This window comes from Gopherus flavomarginatus, chromosome 8, assembly GCF_025201925.1.
Source record: "Gopherus flavomarginatus isolate rGopFla2 chromosome 8, rGopFla2.mat.asm, whole genome shotgun sequence".
NCBI lineage: Eukaryota > Metazoa > Chordata > Testudines > Testudinidae > Gopherus > Gopherus flavomarginatus.
This window is the reverse complement of record NC_066624.1, coordinates 69,132,005-69,158,396: the sequence shown is the minus strand read 5'-3', so window position 1 is coordinate 69,158,396 and position 26,392 is coordinate 69,132,005. Positions and strand designations below refer to the sequence as shown.

General features: G+C 47.4%; 1 protein-coding gene across 1 annotated transcript in view; it reads left to right on the top strand.

Annotated features, from left to right (window-relative positions):
* Positions 1-4,790: 4,790 nt before the first annotated feature.
* The window catches only part of MAP6D1 (MAP6 domain containing 1), a 43,722-nt gene continuing 22,120 nt past the window's right edge, over positions 4,791-26,392 (top strand). The window contains exon 1 of the mRNA XM_050964174.1: positions 4,791-5,263. Within this exon, the coding sequence (XP_050820131.1) occupies positions 4,794-5,263 (470 nt within the window). The 5' untranslated portion in view covers positions 4,791-4,793. The remainder of the gene's footprint in view (positions 5,264-26,392) is intronic.

The window sequence follows — 26,392 nt, the reverse complement described above, 5'->3', positions numbered from 1 at the left end:
CCAAGGTTCACACCAGAATATGGCCAGCAGCAGCCTTTAGTCTGTGTGGGAGGAGAGGGATGGGAGCTGCTTCCAGCAGCAGGGGAGGAAGATGGGGAGGTGATGACCTGGCCTGTGTCTTTGCAGAGCTCATCTTTTCTCCTTGTGGCTGAAAGCAGCTTGTCCCTTCCTGCCTGCACAATGTCAAAAGGCAGTTAACACCTCCAGGCTGCTGCTGGCCACCAGCCTAACCCAGCTGCCTCCTGTTCCCTGGCTAGAGCATGGGCGGGAAGGGGTTAACCCCTAAGGATGCATTGTGCACCAGGGCCCAGGAAACCTGACTGCAGGGGCTTCAGTGAACTCAGCCAGCAACGGGGCTCAGCAGAGGAGGGTGCCTAGGGGACAGAGCAGCCCTTTGCTCCGTGGGGGCAGGACCTGGGGGGAAGGGTGGGCAAAGACGGTGCTAAGCCTCTGCCCTGAAGGCTACCATGGTCCTACAAGACCATGCTTGTGCTCTAGGCACCAGCTTATCAAGCAGGTGCTTGGGGCGGCAACTCAGGAGCGAGGCGGCACTTTCAGGTATTCAGCGGCCATTCAGCAGAGGGTCCCTCACTCCCGCTTGGAGCGAAGGACCTCCCGCTGAATTGCCGCAGATCGCAATCGCGGCTTTTTTTTTTTTTTTTTTTTTTTTTTGCTGCTTGGGGTGGCAAAACCCCTGGAGCCAGCCCTGCATGGAACCTGCAGGTTCAGGGCATGAACAGGCTGGAAATCATTCCCTTCCCCACCCCCACCATTCCAGAGCTTAACTGAGGGGCGGAGAGGCTGCCCCGTGCCAGCGCTGTGCAGGGCTTTGGCACATGCAGGGCATGGCTCCTCCTGGCCAGCGCCCCAGCCCAGAGGGTCTTGGGCTTTCCAGGGGTGCCTGCCCAGCCAGAGGCAGTGGGGGAAAGAAGGAGCCCTCGGCCAGGCTGCTGGTGAACTGAGCGCTCCAGCCAGGGGCTGGTTCTCTGCACAGTGCTAGGTGCAGGGCAGGCCCTGCGGGGGTAGGTGGGGAGATGTATAAAATAGAACACAGGAGCCCCATGCTGGGCCTTTCTCCTTCCCCTACCTATGCTGCAAACAACAAAGACAGTCAAAAGACTGAAGACTTCAGCAGAGGAGACTGGCCCTGGTTTAAGGGATAAACCTGTATATTAAGGACTACAATATCCAGTAGGGTGAGAAAAACTGCTTAATCTAGATCAGGAGTCAGCAACCTATGGCACGCATGCCAAAGACGGCACGTGAGCCAATTTTTAATGGCACGCTGGAGCCTGCCAGGACTGCAGCATGCCATTAAAAATCCTGCCCAGCCCAGCCCGCTCTCCTCTGCCTTCTGCTCCCCCTGCAGGGGCAGGAAGCAGAAGCATAGCCGTGCGCACGGGGTGGGCAAATGGCCCCACTCTCCCGGCACGGCAAGCCACGGGGTCCCCACTCCTAGGCCGGAGCGCAGCAAGCTGCTGGCCCTTCCCCTGCCTTCTCCCCTCCCCTGGAGCCCTGCCGCCACGCGCAGCACTCCGCAGGGCAGCATTTGGGTCTGCGGGGAGGCAGACAGGCTCCCTGCTGAACTGGAGCCATGCCGCCGCCCCACGCAGCACTCTGAGGGCCGGGGCTGTGCTCTCCCGTGGGGCAGCGTGTCTGGCTCTGCATGGAGCCTCAAGGTAAAGGGCCCAGGGGTGGTGGGGTTGGACAAGGGGTGGGGGCAGTTAGGGGACAGGGAGCAGGGTAGGTTGGATGGGGAGGTGGGGTAGGGAAGGGGTTAGGGATGGGAGTCTCTGGAGGGGTCTGTCAGGAAGCAGTGAGGGATTGGATGGGGCATGGAAGTCCTGGGGTTTGTGAGCAGCAGCGGGTGGATAGGGGTCAGGGCAGTCAGGGGACCGGAAGCAAGGAGAGTCCAGAGGGGCAGTTAGGGTGGGGGGGTCTCTGGAGGGGGTGGTCAGGGGACAAGGAGCTGGGGGAGTTGTATGAGTTGGGAGTTCTGGGGGTGCTGTCAGGAGGCAGGGGTGTGGAGAGGGGTTGGGGCAGGCAGGGAATGGCGGGGGTTGGATGAGTCGGGAGTTCTGGGGGTCCTGTCAGGGAGCAGGGAGCGGTTGGATGGGGCACGGGAGTCCTGGGGATCTGTTTGGGGATGGGGGTGTGGATAAGGGTCGGAGCAGTTAGGGGACAGGTAGGGGGTAGGGACCAGTCTGGGGACAAGGAACAGGGAGGCTTAGATAGGGGGTGAGGTCCTGGGGGGCAATTGGGGACAGAGGTCCCAGGAGGGGGTAGGCAGGGGACAAGGAGCAGCAGGGTTGGGAGTTCTTAGGGGGGCAGTCACCCAGCCCTCTCCCCTGACCCCCGACCCTCCCCCACACCACACCCTCTGCCCTGAGCCCCCCACGCCTCCCAGGCCCCTGCCCTGAGCCCTGTACCTCCCACATACACACCCAGCCCTCTGCTTGACTCCTTCATCCCCCCACCCCCACCCTAGCCCTGACTCTGGCACCCCCACCCATACCTAGCCCCCCTTCTGCCTTGACACCTCCAGCCCTGACTCCAGCCCGCCCCCAGCCCTCTAGGTCCTGGTGGCCGGCCCTGCACATCCCGCTGCTGGTCTAGGGTTCTGGCTGACGGACCCTTGCCAGCTGGGGTCCCAGCCGCAGGCCTCGCTCTGCCCACTGCCGGCCTAGGTGAACAGAACCCCAGACCAGCAGAGGGCTGGCAGCGTAAGATCAACATTTTACTTTCATTTTAAATGAAGCTTCTTAAACATTTTGAAAACCTTGTTTATTTTACAATACAAAACTAGTTTAGTTATATAATATATAGACTTACAGAGAGAGAGAGACCCTTCTAAAAAAACATTAAAATGTATTACTGGCACGCGAAACCTTAAATTAGAGTGAATAAATGAAGACTTGGCACACGGCTTCTGAAAGGTTGCCGACCCCTGATCTAGATGTTGCCCAGTCTAATAGGATTGAGGGTGTAGACTGCGTGCTTACATTTTCTTTTCTTTTGGGAACAAACTCTGACTTTTTGCCTATCACTTATAGTCATTTAAAATCTATCTTTTGTAAACAATAAACTTATTTTACTGTTTATCTTTACTAGTGAATTTGCTTGATGTGTGTGGTAAATCTGCTCAGGTTTGCAAAGGCTGGTGTATAGCCACTTTCCATTGATGAAGTGGTGAAGCAGTTAATAAATTTGCACTGCTCGTCTTGAGCTGTGCAAGATGGTATGTTCCTGAGGTACAAGGCTGGGGGCTGGGAGGATTTGGCTAGTACCTTTCTCTGTGATTCATGAGTGGCTCTGGAGCATTCATGCAATCTAGCTGGGTGTGGGGCTCCACGTGCTATTGTGCTGAGTGATCACAGTGCTTGGAGGGGTTCACTGCTTGTCACTAGCAAGGCATTGTGAGAGACAGCCCAGGCTGGAGAGAGTTAAGGGGGCACAGCGGTCCCAGAGTCCCAGGCTGTACCCTGGGGATCCTGTCACAAGATAAACTAAGGGTTTCATCTGATATGGTAAATTTTCTGTTCCTAAAGTTTCACTGCACACCTATGCATCACTGATTTGACCTCTTTGGATATCCACTCAGAAATAGATTATTGCTTCCTAAAATGGGGTTCCTGTCCTGTTAGCCTTTAACTATATGATTTTATAGTACATAGATATTTGAACCTTGCCCTATAAGTGTCAGAATTTTACAGTCTTGTATTTGATATAGTGTGGTGACCTACGACTGAGTATAACATTACAAAAGATTCTGTATCATAAATTGTAGCATGATAGTATGGCCTGTAAGACACTTATTACATAAGATGTTAAATTCTAAAAAGACAAAAATTACATCCCTGAGGTAATTCCATTAGCTTCAGTGGAGTTGCATCAGGGATGTAATTTACGGTCACTAGCAAGCCCCAAATCACCTAAACTGCTGCATAAAAAGTATAATACATTACATGTTTAGATCTGGTTTATAGGCAAGTATCAAAATATAAAATGCAAACAAGTTACGTATACTATGAAAAAACCCTATTCTTAAATATTTCACTGAAACACATTGTAAATTAGGAAAGGATAGAAGGCAGTCTAAAGATGAAAGAAAAAATGGTGGGCTAATGGCTATATTATTAATTTTACTATTCCATTTCCTGTGATCTCTGTGGCAGAAGTGGTTCTTTTTATAGTATCTGCAAAGACCCTGGATTAACAAGAAATGGCTCTTATCCTATGCCCAGCTATTGTTTATTCTCCATATGATTTCATGCATATTATCATAGTTATACATCATATAACAGTGTAACCACAGATTATTATAGCCAACCTAACATTGCAAGGAAGCAGTAATAGTGAATGAGGACAGGTGGAAGCACTCACTCCTCGTTACACTGGTGTCTGGGATTGTTTGCATGTTGGTGCCGATTGAGTGTTAGAGGGGAGGAATGCGGAGGGGGGGCTCCTATTGATTAAAATCGGGGTTAAAGCTCGAGGGGGTCTTTTTGCGGGGGTTGATGGTGGTGACTCGGAGAGGGCGCTGCAAGGGGCGGGCAAGCGGGCACTCACAGCAGAGACTGAGGATGCAGCAGGGCAGGGTGCTTTCCCCTGCCCCCGGCAGGCAGACCCAGCGGGCGGGTTGCAGAGCTGCGGCGGCAGGCCGGATCACGTGTGCGGGCTGTCAGCCCGAGCCTGGGGTGGGAGGGGGGGCTCGCCGGGGCTGACACTATCCACCAGGGCCGGCTGGGAGCGCGCCGCAGCGGGCGAGCGCTGCCCGCCGCCCCGTCCGCTCCATGGCCTGGCCCTGCATCAGCCGCGTGTGCTGCCTCGCCCGCTTCTGGAGCCAGCTGGACAAGTCCGACCTCTCGGTGCCGCTCACCATCCACAGCTACTCTGACCTCGAGGAGCCCGAGGAGGGGGCGAGCCCGGCGCGGGGCGCGGCGGCGGACGGGCGCTCCCGGGGGGGCGGCGGTCAGCTGCCGGCCGGGCCCCCCCACTCGCAGGCCAGCCTGCCCATCAAGCGGTCCTGGAAGGGGGGGAGCCACAAGCGGGGCCCGGCGGCGCCCCCCGGCCCCCAGCCCTTCGCCGCCGAGACCCAGTACCAGCAGGACTTCCGCGCCTGGCCCCTGCAGAGGCGAGACGGCCCCCCCGGCCCGGCCAGGTCCGTGTACGTCCTGCCCGCCGGGGGCAGCGACCAGCGGCCGGGGGCCAGCAGCAGGCTGAGCGCCTCCCCGCCCGGCGCTGCCACCACCACCTCCTACAGGTAAAGTGGGGCGGGGCCAGTGCCCCGGGGCTCTCCCCTCTGCAAGGGGGCTGCAGAACGGCTGTCAGGGAAACATGGGGGCGGGGGATTTGGGGTGCCCGGCTGAAACCCCTAAGAGATGCTGTTGAGAAAGGGCTGATAATCATTACAAGGTGGCTCAAATCCGCCACCCGGAATGTCTAGTTGCTCTTGGAAATGTGGCCCTGAAAAATCTCAGGGTTTTTTTTTAGTAATCTCCTCTCACCTTCTTCCAGGCTTTGCCAGCCCCATCGGTGCTGGAACAGGGTGCTGGGGGTGCAGCATCACTCCCTGGCTAGAAGTGGTTTCCATCATATACAAGTATCTGAGGGTAGCCGTGTTAGTCTGGATCTGTAAAAGCAGGATATATCCAGGATATTTCCATTACATGCATCTGAGGAAGGGGGTATTCACCCACGAAAGCTCATGCTCCAAAACGTCTGTTAGTCTATAAGGTGCCACAGGATTCTTTGCTGCTTTTACATCATATACAAGGTTTACAGTTTGGTTTAATGGCTCTCAGCACACCCCCCCCCACTATAAAAATTGTTCAGGCGCACCGGCCAGCCCTATATTTATTTATTTTGCAGTGCTAATGTGCACTGTCCTGAGGCAGTACAGTATGTGTAGTACGATCATCGAGAACTGCAAGTCAAGGCACTGTGCGTATTTGATTTTGGCTTTTGCGAAAGAATAACAGGAGTAAGAAAAGCACTCGTATAAACAGATGCAGAACTCATAATGCCAGCTACAATTGCAATACCGTAAGTGTTGTACTTTAAAATACAATACCACAGTGAGCATAACCAGGACCCATAGGTACCATCAACAAAATGGTTACACTGAACTCTGTTAGGATTATGACACCAATAAATATTGGAATTGTTTAACTCCTGGGGCACTGCATTTACTGTGAATTTGGGGGCCACATGCTGTAGTCTCAGAACATTTGTGAAACATGAATGTAATTGGCATATGTCTAAAAGGTCACACAAGGTGATATTTAAACTTTTAATATTTAAGCCAGGAAAGTTCACAATTATTTAAAATGATGTCCCAAACCACCTATATTTACATGATTTTAAATGATTGTTTTATTTTCCTTTTGTCTTTCCTGAATGATTATAAACATTTATTTACTGGAAACAAGAGATGAAACTGGCTACTTCTGAGTTCTGTTCTACTCTGGAGTTCTCCCTCCATGTCTATCCCTGGGGTATATGAACCTTTAAAAATAATATAGGTTATTAAATAAAGTACCAAGTTCACTAGAATGGCGCTGAGGAACTGTTTCATGGCCTCGAATAATCACAAAGTATGGCAGTTTTTAAACATGCCTTTTAGGTATATTGATAGAGTAATTAATCTTATTATAACTGGGTAACAGGTATTTGTACATTTTACCCACCAGACATATCGCTTTCTGTTACAACTGATTAGATAAATATGCCAGGAAATGCTTTTAAGACAAAAATATTTGAATCCCTTGGAGTGATTATAGTCCAGCATGTGCATTTATATTGGTTACCTTATCACTCCCTACCCTGGAGAGCTGCCACAATATAGATGTGGATATAAAAAATTGTCTTTAAAAACAACTGTGCAGCAGTTGACCTTAATCATGCGTCTTTTCTTGCTTATTAAAAACAGCAAAAAGCCTAGCACATAATATAGAAAAAGGCCCTGCAAAATGACAATTGTTAATAGACAAAGGCAATTTGAAACAGAACAAAAAGTGCCTTAGACCAGCAAACACTATAAAATGACATAGGTAAGGTTGACCAATTAAAAACTCATCCATCTTCAATTTCTGTTTTTTAAAATATCTTTCTGGTTATTCTATCTGACCCCAAAACCAAGGGCATAGTAAGCACTCATTACAATCACAGATTTGCACTGTTTCCAGTTGTCAGTGCATTTGTACCTTTCACACCATCCTTCCGACTGCTTCATTCTTGTGCAGGGCTCTCAAATAACATCCTCCAAATGCAGAAAAGTGTGAACGTTTTAAGACTCAGTAGGTAGTCAGGGAGCAAGGGGGATAGACCAACCTGCAAACCAAAACAGCAATATTATAAGAAATCCATGTCTAGGATCTTCATGACAGCTGCAGTGATAAGGCACACTGCCCCAAAGCCACAGCCTCTTACTGTAATAGTTGCATCAGTATGAAGACATTTATGAAATGTTTAAGCAGTTCTAGGGTTATCCACTAGAGATCAAATGGTACAAACAGATCTACCCATACATTAGCCAGCACATTTGTTTCCCAATATAGTCCTACAGCAAGTTTATATATTCTCTTATTAGTTTTACTCAGGGAAACACTGCTCAGCCTGCATCCTGCTACAGTAATTTTCTCTATAGTCTCCAACTGTCATCTGCACAACAATTGATTACATATTAAAGTTACTAGGTATAAGACATTCAGATCGTATTAAAGATAGCTACGTGCTTTAGAAGATAAATTATAGGATTCACAGTAAATGACAGTAGGAGAGAGAATGAACGGTTGCTTGACAGCAGAACGTTTAATAGTTCATGAATGTCTGGTTTTTAAAGCTAACAGGATTGGGCTTCATTAGCTTGGATGGGTTAATGGCTAGTGGTCTAGTCTGATTGTTAGACTCTAACTGGGGCAGTGCTTTTTATCAGTGATTGGTTGTAAAACCAGGGGCGAAGCATGTCCAATTCATAGACAAATAGTGAAATCTTCTTCAAGCTTTGAAATACACCCCTTTTCTCCCAGTCAGGAGAGTCTGCATGGAATAGAGCAGAGGTGGTCAAATGTACTGGCACTCTGAACCACATATGATAATATTCAGAAGTCTGAGAGCCGGGGCACACCTGCCAGGAGCCCGGGTTAGGGACTTCAGCCCCACTTCTGTTGAAACCTTGAGCCCCAGCAGGTGTGCCCCGCAGCGCTGAAACCCCAAGATCCCCCTCCCCACTACAAGGCAGAGGTCCTGAGCATCCCCCTCCCAGTCTGGTAGGTGGAGAATGGAGGGTGGGGGGCACACAGAGGAAGGACTTACAAGCTGCACTTTAACTGTAAAAAAGCTGCATGTGGCTTGCAAGCCACAGTTTGGCTACCCCTGGAATAGAGGAACCCCTCTGCCATACTGCCCATCCCCTGATGCTAGGTTATTTTCATCACCATTACTCTCCAGCCTCCTACACCACATACTTTTTATAGTCGTTTGAGGTCAGCTTGGTGGCCTTTTAACTCCTTCCCTGCTATTGTCTTCAGGGCATGGCTGGCAAGCCTCATTCCCTACTCCTGACCTCCAAGATGGTCAGGTGGTCTCCTGCATTTTCTTCTTTTAGGGAGGACAATAAGGTCAGGCATGCTCCATCCTAGTTCATAGGGTTAATTTTCATGGCAGCACCCCTCACCTGTTCCTCCATCCTCCTATAGTGGATCCAGCCTCCTGCTGGCTGCTCTTACTTCACTGCATTTTGTAGGCTCTGCTCAGGAAAGCCTGCCTAGCAGCTCATCCCAGTGGGTGAGGTTACCTCTAGGTTACAGGAAGCCAGTGACACTAGTGTTTCCATAGTGAAGTATGAACGGCTCTGCTGTAGCGACAGTGGGCTGAGTCAGAACACATTCCTTGTTTCTGCTGAATGGGGAAGCAGCTCGGTGACCTAGTCACCTGATGAAGACTGACCTTGTGGATTAGATGGCACTGGACCTTATCTTCCCCCAAAGCGTTCAGGAAAGGTGAGTATTTCCTGCCCAAACATAGACAATGGGAGTGAGGGGGAACTGAGGATCACTAGGCCACCCATAGAAGAGGGGAAATGAAGGAAAGAGTCAGGAGAGAGTACAGGCCTGGCCTGGGAGGGATTAAAGGAGAGCCACTGACACCTCACAGGGAGGGGCTTGCCCAGGGCAATGGGGAGAAGAGGACTTTCTTCCTAGGCTCAAGGTGGGGTTTTTCTCTTGTCTCATATTTGACAGATGGGTTCCTGGCCAGGGCCTCTCTCTCCTCCTCGGCTTTGAAGATAGGGTCTCTGAGCAAAATTCTTCTCTCTCCTTCAGGGGCTGGGGATCTCAGACAGGAATAATCCCACTTCTCCCCCACTCAGAGAATAGAGTCCCTTTCCATAGGTCTCTTCTTTCTCCTCTTCCCCGCAACCCACAGTGAACACTGTTTTGAATCATCCCCATCATAGATGTTCTAGCACAACTCTGTACCAAACCAGGTCAAACTGAAACAGACTTCACAAGGCAAGCACAGATGGCTGCTGTAAAGTGAACAAGACAAAGTCAGTAACCAGCAACCATACTGCCATTGGGAGTGACTGTCAGCTCTCAGAAGCTGAAGGCAGCTGGCTGGGCCCGCTCAGTATTGAGAGAGAAGCCCTCCCAAGGAAAGAAAAGTTGATTTGAACAGATACTATAGAAGAGTTCAGATTCAGCTGGTTTTGTTCCCTGTACTCAGTGTGTCCTACATTTTCTGGTTGGTTTATTATTGTAAATTTTGAAATTTTAGTTATTTTTGAAGATTCTGAAAGTTCGGCTTCACATTTCAATGGGACTTGTGGAATTTTCACTGTAGATTAGTTTTCATACTTTTTTCAAATACATGACAATAAACATGAAATATTCTACGGTTTGTTTTGTGTGCACCAGGCTGATGCTACTATTTCATCTCCTGAGGAACTTTACTCGGCAAATTCTGCTTTCATGGCTCTCCCCACATTTTTAGGAGCAGATTCTTACTGAGTACAGAAGGAAATTCAGCACCATACCAACACAGGCTGTATTCTTTTCCTTACAGTATGAACCAAGTCATCCTGATCTATTATTTTGCAGAAGAAATCAACCAATGGAAACAATGATCAATGGAAAGGGCCAATCCAACTCAGACTGACTTCTCTGGGAGTCTTTCCATTGACTTCAGTTGGCACTGGATTAGGTTCCAAATGAACTCAAAATCAAATTGAACTTCCAACATGTAGCTCAAGCGAGATCGATATAAACCACACATAAAAAGGCAGGAGTGGGACATGCTCCGATTTTGAAAAGATCTTTGTGGCTACCACATCGTATTAGTTTTAACAGAGATAAAAGACAGGCGTGGTCTACTCTTTCCACAGTTCCCCAGAGGTGACTTCCAGTTTAAAGAGGGCCCTTTTTGTCACAGTAAAGGTACTTCCCCCACTGGCATTAAATCCACATTGACACAGTGAAGGCTTTCACACATCAGTTATTTTGTGATGTGGCATTTTGATTGCATTTTACAGGCATTTAAATGAATGTGAATTTATTGTTTAGCTTCACAGTGTCCTGCAATGATAGAAGTTAGCAGCAGGAATGATTTGGAGTTTCAGGATTCTACCCAATATACACATTACAATAGTCAGGTACTGGACTTCCGTCATCTTTTTAGTTTGGAAGTAACTCTCTATGTTGGGGAGGCCATGCGGTCCAGTGTCTTATCTCTTGGCCTAGGAATCAGGAGATGAGTTCTAGTCCCAGTTTTGCTGTATGACCTTGGGCAAGTCATTTTGCCTCTCTGTGTCTGTGCCCCATCTCATCTGTTTAGATTATAAACTCTTTGGAGCAGGGATTATCTCTATGTAAGTATAGGAGTGAGCACATGGAGCCTCTTGGTGAGACTGGAAGACAAATAATAATCCCCACGACTCATGGGAACTAAATGTTCCATCATCCTAGAGTTGGTACTTATCTGCAGACTAGCATCACAGAGAAGACTCACGCATGGGAGAGCAGGGCTTTGTGGGATCCCAGTATCAGCATGTACTGTTGTCTATTTAAAGTGACCAGCACTGAGCAGGAACTGCCTTTTAATTTTTATATTTTTATCTTTGGGGAAAACAGAAATTATATGCAGAGAAGTAGAGTAATGAAAGGCTAAGCCTGCTGCATTAATCACACATACATCAGGAATGTCAGGGTTAAAGGCCCGTTGGGTATCTGAACCCCTGCCCTCTAGTGTGGGAGTATTTAGAGTATTCTGTCGCTGCACTGTCACACAGAACAGAGCAACAGGACAAGCTCTTCAGCAAACGGGATGGACTAGAATGAAGAGGAAGGGCTTTTCTCTGTAACTATGGATGCACGGGGGTAGCATATTGTTGTACTGACTATGCTATTCCCCTGCATTTGAATACTGCTCCTGCAGTATGGTGTAAACAGGGTGAACTGTGGGGGCTGTTTCATGTTAAATAGAACATTTTCTTTTAAGTGGAAAAACACACACTGTGTGATCAAGACAGATACCTGAGAAGCAGCATTAACGTAGCTGGGGGGGAAATTTTAGCCTCATCCAGCAATACACATAAGCATATGAATAGTCCCATTATAATTAATGTTTAACGTTAGCTTTACTTGCTTAAATCCTCTGCTGGATGGGGCCATAATACTAATAGCATCAAAATGAGGGCTTCAAAGATGCAAGTTTCCAGGTGCTCTGTTGCAAGAGTTCTCAGACTGTGATCTGGAAAACCTTCTCAGCAGTCTATGTGCACAGGATTTCAAATCACAGCAAGGCACTGGGAGGGCAGATGGCCACAAGAGGATCTTTCTGTTACAAAGTGGTCTGCAGCATGGAAAGGTTGGAGAACTGGATTCTATTGCATGCTGTTGGGAGGAACAGATCCCTTCCCCATTCTACACACAAAACTATGGCCTGGATTAGCAGTGGGGGGTGGGGATAAAAGAATCGTTACAGAAACCAAACAGCAGGGGTCATCCACCCACATAGTCCTTTCATACAATCCATTGAGAAAGGTAATGCAGCTCCCCAGCAGCTAAATCCACCTGCTGACCCAACATCCAACAGTGAATTCAAGGAAACTACCTGGTAACCCATGGGATGATGCTGTTGTGATAAAGGTAACCCTTCCCAACCATTTCTAGATAATACTCACATGGCCCCAGTTACCGTAGTGTCTGAATGCCTCACAATATCCCTGTGAAGGTGCTCAGATAGTATGGCTCCGAGTGCAGTATAAGAACCTATATGAAATAGATAGGGAAGTGCTATTAGCCCCATTTTACAGATGGGAACTGAGACACAGTGAGGTTAAGGGACATGATCTAGGTCACAAAAGATGTCTGTGGCTACACAGGGACTTGAACTGATGTCTCTTGAATGTTAGGCTAGTGCCCTAACCACTAGACCATCCTTCCTTTATTGTCATCCATTTTTCTTTTCCTCCCACTATCGTATTTCTTGGCTATTCCTTTTCCTTCTTTCCCTTCACCTCTCCTTCCCACCTCTCTTTCCCTTCACCTCTCGTTGCCACCTCCTGTATCACTCCTCCTTTCTCTCTAGCCAACCTCCGTTCCTTAGGGTTGGATTTCTTTGAAGATTGCAGCTCTATGCTACAACCACTAGAGGGCACCATGATATTTCTTACTGGAGCTAGACTGACATTCTATCCAGAAGAGGGCAGCGTTTAATATGCTACCCGCTGCCTATTATTAAGGTTGCCCGATACCTCCCATTATCAGACACTGTTTTCAGTTGCTTATATCTTGGTTATGGTTGCCAGAGTTTAACTATTTGGCCTGAAATTTTCCATGCTGGGTTTCTGCCTCTGGTCGATTTTTCTTTTATTTATTTTGGAACATGTTAGCCAGACTGGTTCAGCCATTTCTGAAAATGAGGTTAGGGGTAAATAAATTGTTTTTTTCAATGTTACAAACGTTCTGGTAACCTTTTCTTTGGAAAGTGCTAATGCCCCCAATGCTTTGGAACAGGGACTTGAAATTAGGCAGGGAGATGGTCTTTTTTGTCAGGGATTGGCTTTTTGCCAACCCTGTGAAAGTCTGCCCACATTTGGCCCAATTATAAGCCTTTGAAAAGTTGAAGTTCACACATGCTTAGTAGAGAATTGCTAGAGTTTAGCAGCTGAAATCTCTGAAGATTCCCTCCTCACTGAGCATGCTCCAGCCTCTCATAGCTCCTAGGTGTGATCAGACTGCACATAGACTATTCCCATAGACTGACTGAGCATGCTCCAGCCTAGGGCTGGAGGGGCAAAGCCAAACTTTCACTGCAGTAGCTGCTCCTATTTGCTCCAGGCTGGGGTGGGGCTGGGCACTGGAATTGAGAGCAGGGAGCCTGATCCCACATGCTGTCAGTAACCCCTGGCTGACATCCTAGCAGTGTGGAGGAGGAAACCATCAGAGTTACAATGCAGAGGGGACAAAAGCTAGACCTAGGTAATTGTAAGGTGGACTGGGGGTGTAGCTTGGAACAAGGGGGTGGAGGCTGGGACTGGGAGCTAAGAGCAACTGTCTGGGTAAGTAGACTAGATCTGGGAGCAGGGGAGGGGAAGACTGGGACTGGCAGGGCAAGAAGACTGAGAACCAATGGGGCAGAAGGGACATGAAACAGATGATCTGGGATTATTTGTTTTTTCTTTTTGTAGAATGTTAGGGTTGGAAGGGACCTCAGGAAGTCATCTAGTCTAACCCCCTGCTCACAGCAGGACCAATCCCCAGAGAGATTTTTGCCCTAGTTCCCTAAATTGCCCGCTCAAGAATTGAGCTCACAACCCTGGGGTTAGCAGGCCAATGCTCAAACCACTGAGCTATCCCTCCCCCCATCTTTGGGCTTATCTGGGCAAAGAAACTGGGACAAGGTGCTGAGAGAAATGTGGACACTGAGATTGGTTGAGAGCCTCAGGAATAAATGGAGATGGGGAATGTGGGTGTGGACAAATGATTGGAAGCCAGCAAGAGAAAAAGAGACAGATCAGGGAGCAGAGGAAGGACCTGGGACTGGGTTGGCAAAGAGACTGGGGATGAGATGGGGGTTGGGCTGCAAGGACCTGGCAATGGCTAAGCAATAAGATTGAGAGCAAGAGATGGTGGGAGATCAAGAGTGACTAGGATGGGAAATCTGGAGGGTTGAGACTACAATTTACTGGGCAAGGAGACTGGGACTGACTAGGTGAGAAGAATGGGACTGGGACAAGGAGCCAGTGGTGGGGTAGAGACAGGATTGGGATAGATTGGAGGAGATGGGGTGAAGCTTGGGGGGAATGGGCAGAAGACTCTGTGCCGACTGGAGCACATTCCCATCCCCAGGCTTTGCTTGGGAAAGGAACCCAAGCCAACATCTGAAACCCCCTGGCAAAGTATCTTCCCCCCTCTAATGCTGGTCCACATAGAAGATAATCTACTGTTGCTATCAGTTATTCTATTAGCCCCAGAGGCAGAGATATGTGCGGTTGATAGGAAGGTTCCAAGCCTGCTGATGAACTGAATATCATCAATACATTGCCACATGATGGAATTTCTGTTTTTCAGTTTGCCTTTTTAAAAACCTAGCAAATTACACACAAAAGCCCTGTGTTAAAAGAACATTACTAAGGCTGCAAAGACAAACACTCAAAAGTTAGGAAATGCCAAAATTAAGGTACTCCATGAAACCTTAATTTGACCCCCGCTTGTACATATGCATTCTGATACAGTTAACTCTAATTACATTGTCACATACTGTTTTTTCCATAGAATCCCTGCCTCTTTCAGTGCACTGGAAGGACTTGTTTTGTGGATGCATCAGGGTTGTGTAGTGAAGTGGATAGTTGTCTGTAGGACCCCTACCTCATTTGTTGCAGCAGTTGGAAGATATACACTGAGTGAGGCAGGGGATTTCAGGAAGAGAAAAGAGAGTCTCATGGTTAAGGCAGTTGAATGATGATGCTCTGGAGAACTGGATTCTTTCCCAGCTTCTGCCACAGAATTCCTGTGTGATGTTGGGCAAGTCACGTAAACTAAACTTTTCATAAGTGGTCACTAATTGTGTGTTCCTCATTTTCTTGAGATTTGAGACCCTGGGGACTGATTTGTGGAAGTTCTGAGCACTCAAGCGATGCAACTGAAATAAATGGGAGCTCTGCTTTGAACGTACAAAGGGCTATATAATACTCTGAAAAATCCCGTCCTAGATGTCACAGATTGGGCACTCAAAATTAGTGGACACTTTTAATCTCTCTGTGCCTCAGTTTACCATCTGTAAAATGGGGATAATCCCCCCTCACCTTACAGGGGTGTTATGAAAATAAATTAATTAGTGTTTGTGATGTTACAATAGTGATGAGTGCCATAGAAAAGTCCACGAGGGAATTAATACTTGAGTCATCAGAGCAGGGTTTGAATAGTGTGCAATAAATAAGGTCTGGGGCCACACATTGAACAATGAGCCAAAACAAAATACTGAATAGCTGTTCATTAAGTAAGCACCATCCATCCTGTGCACTGAATGAGGCAGGGTCCTGGGATTTATGTAAGTCTAGTCCAGGCATAGTCAATTATTTTTTGTCAAGGTCCATATTTCTTGGTCAGGGTACAGTCAAGGTCCAGACTCCAGAGAAAATAATAAAAAACAATAATAATGAGTAAATAAAAAGATTTCAGGATCCATTCAAAAGCACCTGACGGGTCAGATTTGGCCCACAGTCTGCCTGTTGACTACCCCCGTCTCCTGTATATCACGGGCAACCCACACCACCCAGCAGCTGCACATTACAGCCCACAACAGACTAGACTATTATGTGTCCCAGGGAGAGAACAGGAGTTTCCGAGGTATATAAGTGCCTGACACCCCCACCCCCCAAAGGCAGGGAAGTGATTAAGTGAGCTATAGCTAGATAATCCTGGCAAATGACTTGCACTCCATGCTGCAGAAGAAGGCAAAAAAACCCTAAGGTCACTGCCAATCTGATCTAGGGAAATATTCCTGGTCAACCCCACATAGGACGATCAGTTAGATCCTGACTATGTGAACAAGAACCAGCCCATCAAGCACCTGAGAGAGAGAATGCTTGGTGCCACTTCAGAGTACTGGCCCACTCCACCCAATGTCCCATGACCAGCCTGATGCTTCAGAGGAAGAAGATTTAAAAACTGCTTCCTGGGTATGCGTGTGGTGGGAGGGGCATCCCTTTCTGACCCCGGTAGGATGACCACATGTCCCGATTTTATAGGGACAGTTCTGATATTTGGGGCTTTTTCTTATATAAGCTCCTATTACCCCCCACTACCTGTCCCGATTTTTCACATTTGCTGTCTGGTCACCCTAGACCCCTGCAGGTGGCCAGTTAAAACCCTGAAGCATGAGCTTTTAGGAACATAAGACATAAACCAGAAGTGAGCCCTAGGTTTCTCCTGCCCCACCATCACAAGCAACTTTGTCATACAATCCCACTCAAACTTTTGAGTGTTCAACTTTGCAATCTTAATAATATTCTTTTAACATAGGTTTTTTTTGTGTGTGTAATTAATAGAGATTTTGGCAAGTCTCTTTGAATTTTACAGGTATTTGAATTAGCCTTGATAGAAGAGCATGTCAGCAAGTCATTAGTTTAGGAGTGCTCTTGGATTTCAGCAGCATCAAGGAGTAACACTTTCTATCATCACCAATGGGCTAGGAGACTACATCCAATCCTGACAGACAGCAACCTGACCTCAGTTATACATCCTTTGTCCACCTCCTGTCTGTACTGTAGCAATGCAGTGTACCTGGATGTGAAACTGTCAGCCTTTAGAGATGCCAACTAGTACAGAATGTTGCAGCACGTCTCCTAAGCAACACAGGCTACTGCCAGCACATCAGTCCCATCCTCTGCTCTCTACACTGACTCCCCACAAAGCGGAAGATCTTGGTCCTTATCTTCAAGATGCTCAATGGCCTGAAGCCAGCATATTACAAAGATCACCTAAACTCCAGAGTGAAGACCATGGTCGCAGCTGTGCTGCTCAGGCACCCTGGAATTTCCTATTTATACCATAAGGCAAAGCTTATCTAAGCAGAAGACAGAACTCCCTCGGGGACCAGTCTGAGACTGTGGGATTAACTCCCCCCACCAGACATGAAGGACCATCACAGACCTCGCCATCTTCCATTCCAAGTGCAAGGCGCACACTTTAACCTGCTGTTGCTAATATAAACAAAGACCAGCATGTACATTTAAAAAACAAACCCTACCAAAACAACCCCCTATACAATTCTTCCTTTGTGGAGAAGATGAGAGAGAATGAACCACAGGTGACAGATTCTAATCATGTCACTTAGTGCTCTGCTGGAAGGTGCTCAGATATTACATTGAGGAGGCAGTGTAAGATCCTATGCAGAAGAGAACAGACATATTGCAACTATTTGAGTGTCACATTCTCCCATCTGGTGTGATCTTTTCTCTTTATTCCTTAGTTGAGCAATGCTAATTTTAATGAGACATTTGTGAATGACACCGGTAAATTATTCATGCCAAGTAACCAGTGAAACAAGAACAGTGTACCTGGCATACTACTGAAAACAAATGTAAACTGTGAATGGTGTGATAGGAATGTAATGTGTCAAATCTATGCTTCAGATGCTACAGAAAAACAAAGTTAAAAAAAAGACAACCCCAACATCACAATAATAGAATCCACGCATAAAATATTTCAGTTTTGTATTTTTTTAAACCAGCAGTAATATTAAAAATGCTGCAAGACAAACCCAAGAGAGAAACCAACAGGACTCCACTGGCCATCACATACAGCCCCCAGCTAAAACCCCTCCAACGCATCATCAAGGATCTACAACCCATCCTGGACAACGATCCCACACTTTCACAGGCCTTGGGTGGCAGGCCAATCCTTGCCCACAGACAACCTGCCAACCTGAAACATATTCTCACCAGTAACTGCACACCACACCATAATAACTCTAGCTCAGGAACCAATCCATGCAACAAACCTCGATGCCAACTCTGCCCACATATCTACACCAGCGACACCATCACAGGACCTAACCAGATCAGCCACACCATCACTGGTTCATTCACCTGCACATCCACCAATGTAATATACGCCATCATATGCCAGCAATGCCCCTCTGCTATGTACATCGGCCAAACTGGACAGTCTCTACGGAAAAGGATAAATGGACACAAATCAGACATTAGGAATGGCAATATACAAAAACCTGTAGGAGAGCACTTCAACCTCCCTGGCCACACTATAGCAGACCTTAAGGTGGCCATCCTGCAGCAAAAAAACTTCAGGACCAGACTTCAAAGAGAAACTGCTGAGCTTCAGTTCATCTGCAAATTTGACACCATCAGCTCAGGGTTGAACAAAGACTGTGAATGGCTTGCCAATTACAGAACCAGTTTCTCCTCTCTTGGTTTTCACACCTCAACTGCTAGAACAGGGCCTCATCCTCCCTGATTGAACTGACCTCGTTATCTCTAGCTTGCTTGCTAGCACACATATATATACCTGCCCCTGGATATTTCCATTACATGCATCTGAGGAAGTGGGTATTCACCCACGAAAGCTCATGCTCCAAAACGTCTGTTAGTCTATAAGGTGCCACAGGATTCTTTGCTGCTTTTACAGATCCAGACTAACACGGCTACCCTCTGATATTAAAAATGCTCTGCTCCCAAAAAGAGTGAAAACAAAAATAGTCTTTACATATAGTTTTCACAGCATCAGTTTGTAAACCTTCAGGCAGGACATACATTAGAGGATTAGAATACAGACATTGGCACTGTGTCTAAAAGCAGATGTGTAATTATGAATATCTAACATAATATTTCAGTGGATTATTATACCTGATAAAGAAATTCCATGATGCCCTACATTTTGAGCAAATGGTAGAACCTTTCTATGTATGTCACAGCTAAAGCCTGTTTATTATTTCAAAAGCATATGGTGAAATCTTGCAGATGGTTTACTAAAAGTGCACTGGTATGCAGCCAGTTCCCAGGGTGACTTTGCTGTGTCAGCTAGTGTTAAAAATTCTGTTGCGTGGCCACTAAATACTCTGCTCACAAAGACAAGAAGGGATCATAAGCTATGCAGCAGGTATAGAAGTTGGCAGGTTCTCATCCTGGGAAATCCCTAAATGTGGGGGCTATTGAGTTTTCATTTGACTTCATAACGGTCATCTCTTCCTTACTCCATTCTCAAATCATTCCGAGTCCAACACACAGCACTGAATTTCCAGTATGACACAGCTCCAAATCCCTGTTCCAATTATGCCCTGGCTGAATCCTGTTACTCCTTGTGCTAGCAGGTCAGGTTAAGTGAAATGGGATTTGCCAGGTGAGAAAGATGACAGCTTAGCCTTGGTGACAGCTGACTTCCAAAACTGCCCAGGACACAGTGAAACTAGCTACTAATAATACCACTTCTTTGTGGGCTACAGACAGCCTCCTTCCTAGCAGCATTAATGGCTAATGTTGCCTACTCATCAGGCCAGTCTGACAGCATATGCTGTTCTACTGGCTATGGAAGGGTTTGGACCAGATAAGTAAGAGGGCCTAATCTAAGCCAAATATTGAAATACCAATGGGTAGATGATTTCACTCATCACTGTACTATATATCACCCCATCTCCCACCCCCCGATCAGAACTTCATGACAGTAATAGAGGGAAAACTCAAATCCCTTTTTCCAAAAGCAACCCCTCTCTCACACGGGCTATAGAAGGGCTACTAGGTGTTAGCACCATAGAGTCCTATGCTGAAGAGTGAAGTGACAACACAGAATCAGCTGAACTTGGAGAGCACACACAATACAGGGACTGCTCTCACTACCTCCTTTCAAAAGCAGATGGCCAACTAACCATTTAATGGCCACCCTTCTTGTGGAGCCTAATTAAAGCAGGTCAACAATTTTCAAATGTGTTTAAAAAAGGAAAGGAAAGGGAAGGGTGCTTCAAAAAGTGTTTGCAAAATGTCCTCCCTTTTTCCCAACCAGCTCTAATCCTACCTAGCGAGGAGGTAGCCTGGTTCCTGGGAGCTGACCATGCACTGTATGTTATACCCATTCCCCTACCCTTTATGTGGTGTGTCTATTTCAATTATAAACTCTTGGGGCAGGAACCATCTACTAGTCTGTGATCGTGCAGTGTCCTATGACTCAAGCTGTGGTTGTTCTGTTCAGTAGGTGGCCATGGTACGCACTAGCCAGTTCATTGAAACATTTCTAATCAGGCTTAAAATTGGAATTCACACCAAGCCTTATGTAACTACAACAGTGTCTATATACACTGGATCCCTCTCTGCTGGCCCATCTTATTGCCCTTTCAATCACTAGAATGAGGTCTGTCTGTCCCAGAACAGAAGGATCCTATTTGAGGTTTCCTCCCTGGATGTAGGCCTTAGTGCATAGAGGGCCTTTCACCCCTTCAAAGTGCATTCAGGGCTTCCCTTCACAGGTAACGCTTGTCCTAACAGAGTGGCTTTCAAACTTTTTTTACTGGTGACCCCTTTCACATAGCAAGCCTCTGACTGTGACCCCCTCCCTTATAAATTAAAAACACTTTTTAAATATATTTAACACCATTATTAATGCTGGAGGCAAAGCGGGATTTTGGGTGGCGGGTGACAGCTCACGCCCCCCCATGTAATAACCTTGCAACCCCCCCGAGGGGGCCCGACCCCCCCAGTTTGAGAACCCCTGTCCTAACACATCATAACAGTAATAGATGAGTCTTGCAGATTCCCTTCCCACAATGTGTGCTAACCAAATTAAAGGATGAAGAGAGGGATAATTGTGACAGAGCTACAATCTGTCCAGAACTCCTGTTGGATAACCATTTGGAAAAACACCAGACTGGTCTCCTGAAACTCCTTTGTGGAACAACTCTTAATTCCACTTCCTGACAGCAATTCAGCTGTCAAGGAATGGCAGGGAGGCTGTTACATTTTACAGGTGGAATCCAATTATTTTAAATCCTTCCATCAACTCAAGAGCCAGTTTTCTAGCCCTAAACGCAAGTTTTTAGCAATGCCTACAAATATGGTTTTGGGTCATTTCCATTTATAGAGATCTGAATACCTCACCCTTACTCCAAAACAACAGAGAGTAAAACTACTGATATTAAAGCCGCTGTGATTCTAAGGCCCAGATCCTCAGAGGTATGTAGATGTCTAATTCCCATTGAAATCAATGGAAGTTGGGCACCTAAAGGAGGATCTGTGCTTAAGTTACTGTCTCTGACACTGCTTTCTGCCTCCCCCATTATTGCTGTCACCGGTGTTTACTTTGCAGGTCTGGCTGGTAGTAGACCCAGAAAGGTTGACACTTTATTAGAAAATACATTTCAGAATCTATAGCTGATGAGCTGCACTTTGTGCAGAATGCTACACCTAGCAAAATTAGATAGTGCAACCATTATTTTGGTATTTATGAATGGCTTGTTTGCCATGGCCCACTGTCAGAGGTTCTGAATGTATGGTGGTGGGTTAAACACAAAAGAGTGAAGTGACAACACAGAATCAGCTGAACTTGGAGAGCACACACAATACAGGGACTGCTCTCACTACCTCCTTTCAAAAGCAGATGGCCAACTAACCATTTAATGGCTACCCTTCTTGTGGAGCCTAATTAAAGCAGGTCAACAATTTTCAAATGTGTTTAAAAAAGGAAAGGAAAGGGAAGGGTGCTTCAAAAAGTGTTTGCAAAATGTCCTCCCTTTTTCCCAACCAGCTCTAATCCTACCTAGCGAGGAGGTAGCCTGGTTCCTGGGAGCTGACCATGCACTGTATGTTATACCCATTTGTCATAAACAGATAGCTAAGGGTTAATGTCTCTTTCACCTAAAGCACCTGATTGTTAGGTAATAAAGCAAGTCCTCACTCACCTCTCCAGCACCCGAGTTCGTGCGGAGTTGGTATGGGGCACACAATTCTGTCAGAGACCAGACACCAATGCGTTGATCAACGGGCTCACACTATCCTTAGCTCTAAAAAGCTTTAGATTAAGTGTGGCCCCTTTATTAGGGGTGAGCATCAATATTTATACACAGAAGTAAACAAAGTGATTAACAAAAGATAATGGTCATGCATAATTAATCAAGATTTTACAGGAAAAGCAAGTTAACAAGTAAATGCATAGAGATAAAGGCTAATGGCTACTAGGGAAAGGGGGTGTCATGAGTAGTTTGCAGGTCAGTGCTTTGTTCAAAAGGGTTCAGGAAGGATTATGCAGAGACAGTCAGTCTGGGTGTGTTTTGGCTCCCCAAAGTTCACCAAAAGTTTAGACCCAACATTCCTCCATTTGTAGCTTTGAGATAACTATTAATCAAAAAGCTACACCCTATTTCAAGATCTCAAGGGCCGCCCAATTCGAAGAGAGTAAGGCTTTTAGCTGAAGTGGGAAAAGAATAAACTGACTTACATGAGTTTATGAGGGAGGGGACACACTGAATACAGCAACACAGTATTATAAGGACTACTATGGCCCCAACAACACCCACCAAGAGTTTTTTTAACCCACCCAAATCCGGGCAGCCAATTTCATAAGGCTCCCCACCAATCATAAGGTGGCTGGCCAGAGGAGTAGTTTTTAGCCATTTCCCTTAGGTGTTTGGTACGTTGAAAAGTGTCAGAGTAGGTGTCATTTACAAAAACACAGCATTCTTCATAAGCAGAAAATAAACTAAAAAAGCATAAAAAAACATACAGTTGTGAGAATAAAGGGTCCTCTCATTTTTTTCAAGTCAATTTAAGTCTAATGTCAGAGAGGTAAGCTGGTCCACTGGTCGAAGGCAGTGTCCTCAGTGGTGACAAGAGCTGCTGGTCCGTCACTGTGGTCCACTACGGCTGGCTTGACATGGGAGTGGTGGATCCAAGATTTGCGTCCTTCCAGGAACACTGCAGTCTGGGTTGTTAAAAGAACCTGGTGGGGTCCAGTAAACCTTGGCTGGAGGGTGTCGTCACGAACGAACTGTTTGGCCCAGACGAAGTCCCCTGGTTGGAACGGGTGGATCTGTTCCTCCAGCGGCACGGTCTGGGAAAACTGCGAGGCTTTCCAAAGGGTACGGAGGCGAGCCTGTAGGGAGAGAAACTGACACGCGGTTAAATGATCCCCTCCCAATAGTGAAACATCAGCACGTGGTAGCGCCCCGCCTTTGAAAGGGGGGTGTCCATAGAGCAGTTCAAAGGGGGATAATCCCAATGCGCGGGTTGGGCGAGTACGAAGGTGAAACAGGACCAAGGGAAGTACCTGAGGCCACTTTAATCCTGTTTCCTGACAGTATTTAGCCAATGTAAACTTAAGTTCCCTATTTATACGCTTAACTTTCCCGCTAGACTGGGGGTGGTAGGGTGTATGAAAGGAGTGTGAAATGCCCAGTCCTTGTTCTAAACGGCCAAGGACATGACCAGTAAAGTGAGGTCCGCGATCTGAGTCGAGCACAAGAGGGATGCCAAAACGGGGTACAATGTCTCTAAGGAGAATCTTCGCCACTGTGGCAGCAGTACAATTAGCAGTAGGAAAAGCTTTGACCCAGGAAGTCAGAGGGCAAACCAAAACAAGGAGGTGCTTTTTCCCAAAAGCCTTTGGCATATCTGCAAAGTCAATTTGAAAATGTTGAAATGGAGCAGCAGGCGGAGGTTTTCCACCCTTAATTTTGTTAAGAGGTGGAGCAGGTCCATTACGCTGACATGTGCTGCATGCTTTCACTATTGATAGGCAATAGGGTTGAATGCCTGGAGCATACCAAAAGCGAGCGATGGTGTTCACGAGGGCGTGCGTGCCGTAGTGACCCCCTTTATCATGGTGCCAGCGAACTGCCACGGGGTATGTGGAGCGAGGGAGGCAGGCTCGGCCATCTGGCATAAGCCAGGTCCCTTTGACCAGAGTGGCCCCGAGGCTCTCCCACGATTGTAGTTCAGCAGCGGGTACTGGTACGGGGTGCGGTGGAGTAAAGGAGGAGGCTGCAATAGCCAATGTGGGCATGGCTAAAGGTAAGGTGGCAGCCTTCTTAGCGGAGGCGTCAGCCAGGGCATTCCCACGGGTAACGGGGCTACTATCTTTAGTATGGGCCCGGCAGTGAACTACAGCCAGGACAGAGGGTTTTTGGAGGGCGTCCAAAAGCTTGTGGATGAGGGGGAGGTGCTGAATGGGTTTACCGGCAGCTGTCTGGAAACCTCGAAACTTCCAGAGGTGGATATGACAATGCACAACTCCAAAAGCATATTTGCTATCAGTAAAAATGGTAACGGTCTTACCAGCGGCCAACTGGCAAGCTCGGGCCAGGGCATAGAGTTCAGCGGCTTGGGCTCCCCAGTTGCCTGGCAGTGAGGCGGCCTCTTGAATGTCCCATTCAGAGGTGACAGCATAACCAGTGAAACGCTTGCCATCAACATAGAAGGAGCTTCCGTCCGAGAAGAGGATGCAATCGGGGTTGTCCAGTGGCACGTCAAACAGGTTGTCTCTTATCTGTAAGATGCTGTAAACTACTTCCACACAGTCGTGCTGATCCTGGAGGACTGGCAGGTCAGGAAGCAAGGTAGCTGGATTAAGGGGTCCACACCTTTCAAAAATTAGGTTAGTGTCTTCTAAGAGTTCGGCCTCTAGCTGTTGCTGACGATGGGCCGAAAAGACTTGGGTTGTGCCCCTACGCAGAAGGGCTGACAAGGCATGAGAGGTCCAAACCGTGGTAAAATGACCCAGGGTTAGGCTCTTTGCCTTTGTGATCAGCAGGGCAGCTGCTGCCAGAGTCCGGGTGCAGGATGGGGTTCCCTGAGCGACAGGGTCGATTTGCTGAGAGTAAAAAGCAAGCGGGAAATGGTGGGGCCCGCTCAGCTGGGTAAGGACACCACTAGCAATTCCGCCCCTCTCGTGGACAAAAAGGTGAAGGGTTTGCTGTAATTGGGGGGGCGGAGAGACATGGAGGAGGCCACACTGTCCTTGAGTAACTGAAAGGCTTGAATAGTGTCCGGGGACCACTGCAAAGGGTCAGGAGCAAGGTTAGCAGTGAGTCGGTGGAGCGGTTTGCTTAACTCCCCGCAGGACGGCAACCAGGGGCGACAGAAGCCAATTAATCCTAAGAAACCTTGAAGTTGTTTCTTGGTGTTCGGTAGAGGGCAGTTTTGAATAGTCTTTATGCGGGCTGGGTCCATCTGTCTTCCCTCTGGGGTTAACAGGAAGCCCAGATATCAGACCTTTTGTGAGACCCACTGAATCTTTTTAGGGTCTACCTTGTGGCCTCTGGTGTGTAGGTATAATAAAAGTGCCTTACCATCGATGCGGAGGGCAGCTTCTTCGCGATTACCTAATAGGATGTCATCTACGTATAGGACCAATGTGGATCCCTGTGGACTGGTGAAACCTTCCAAGTCGTGGCGGAGGCACTGGCTGAAAATCGTGGGGCTGTCTCTGTAGCCTTGAGGAAGTCGTTGCCAGACATAACTTTGTCCCTCCCAGGTGAAACCAAAGAGATACTGAGAGTCTGGGTGCACAGGAATGCTGAAAAAAGCTGATTTTAAGTCAATAACAGTGAACCACTCAGCATCCCAGGGGATTTGGCTGATGATAGTAGCTGGGTCAGGAACTACTGCATGAAGAGGGACCACATACTGATTAACAACTTGTAGATCCTGTACAAAGCGCCAACGAACAGGGTCTCCGTCCTTTTTAGGAGGCTTTTTGACAGGCAGTATAGGGGTGTTACAGGGAGTGCGCTGAGGGCAGACTAGCTTTTGTGCAATGAATCCCTCGATAATGGGGCGGATGCCCTCCCGGGCTTCCAGCGACAGGGGGTATTGAGGGACTGACGGGGGGGTTAAGGAAAGCTTCACCTGAATCCTTACGGGCTCTGCCGAAAGGAGCAGGCCAACATCAGTGTCAGAAATTCCCCAGAGGGTTGAAGGCAAGTCAGTGAGGTCAGGGGAGAGAGAGGGGGGTGTTTCCCAATTACCCTGAGTAGGGGCCGAATCTCCTAACACTGTCATCAATAATCCTACCCCTTCAGGAGTGCAGGTTAAAGTAGCCTCAAGCTTACAGAGTAAATCCCGGCCCATCAAAGGGATCGGACAAGCTGGGGAAAAAAGAAAACGGTGAGGAAAACATTTATCAGCATAAATAATCATTCAAAGGCAAAGTGAGTCCCAGAGACTGTGGGTTGCCCTCCACCCCAGTCGCAGTTTTAACCTCAGAGGATAGCCAGGGAGAGGGGGCATGATTTAAAAGAGAGAAAGTAGCCCCAGTATCAATGAGGAAAGAGACAGGCAGTCCCTGGACTGAAAGGGTTAAACGAGGCTCTTTGCTGGGAGGGGAGAAAGTGAGAAAGGAGCCGGCTAAAGACATTAAGGAAATAAGACCATCACATTGTTTGTCTTCGC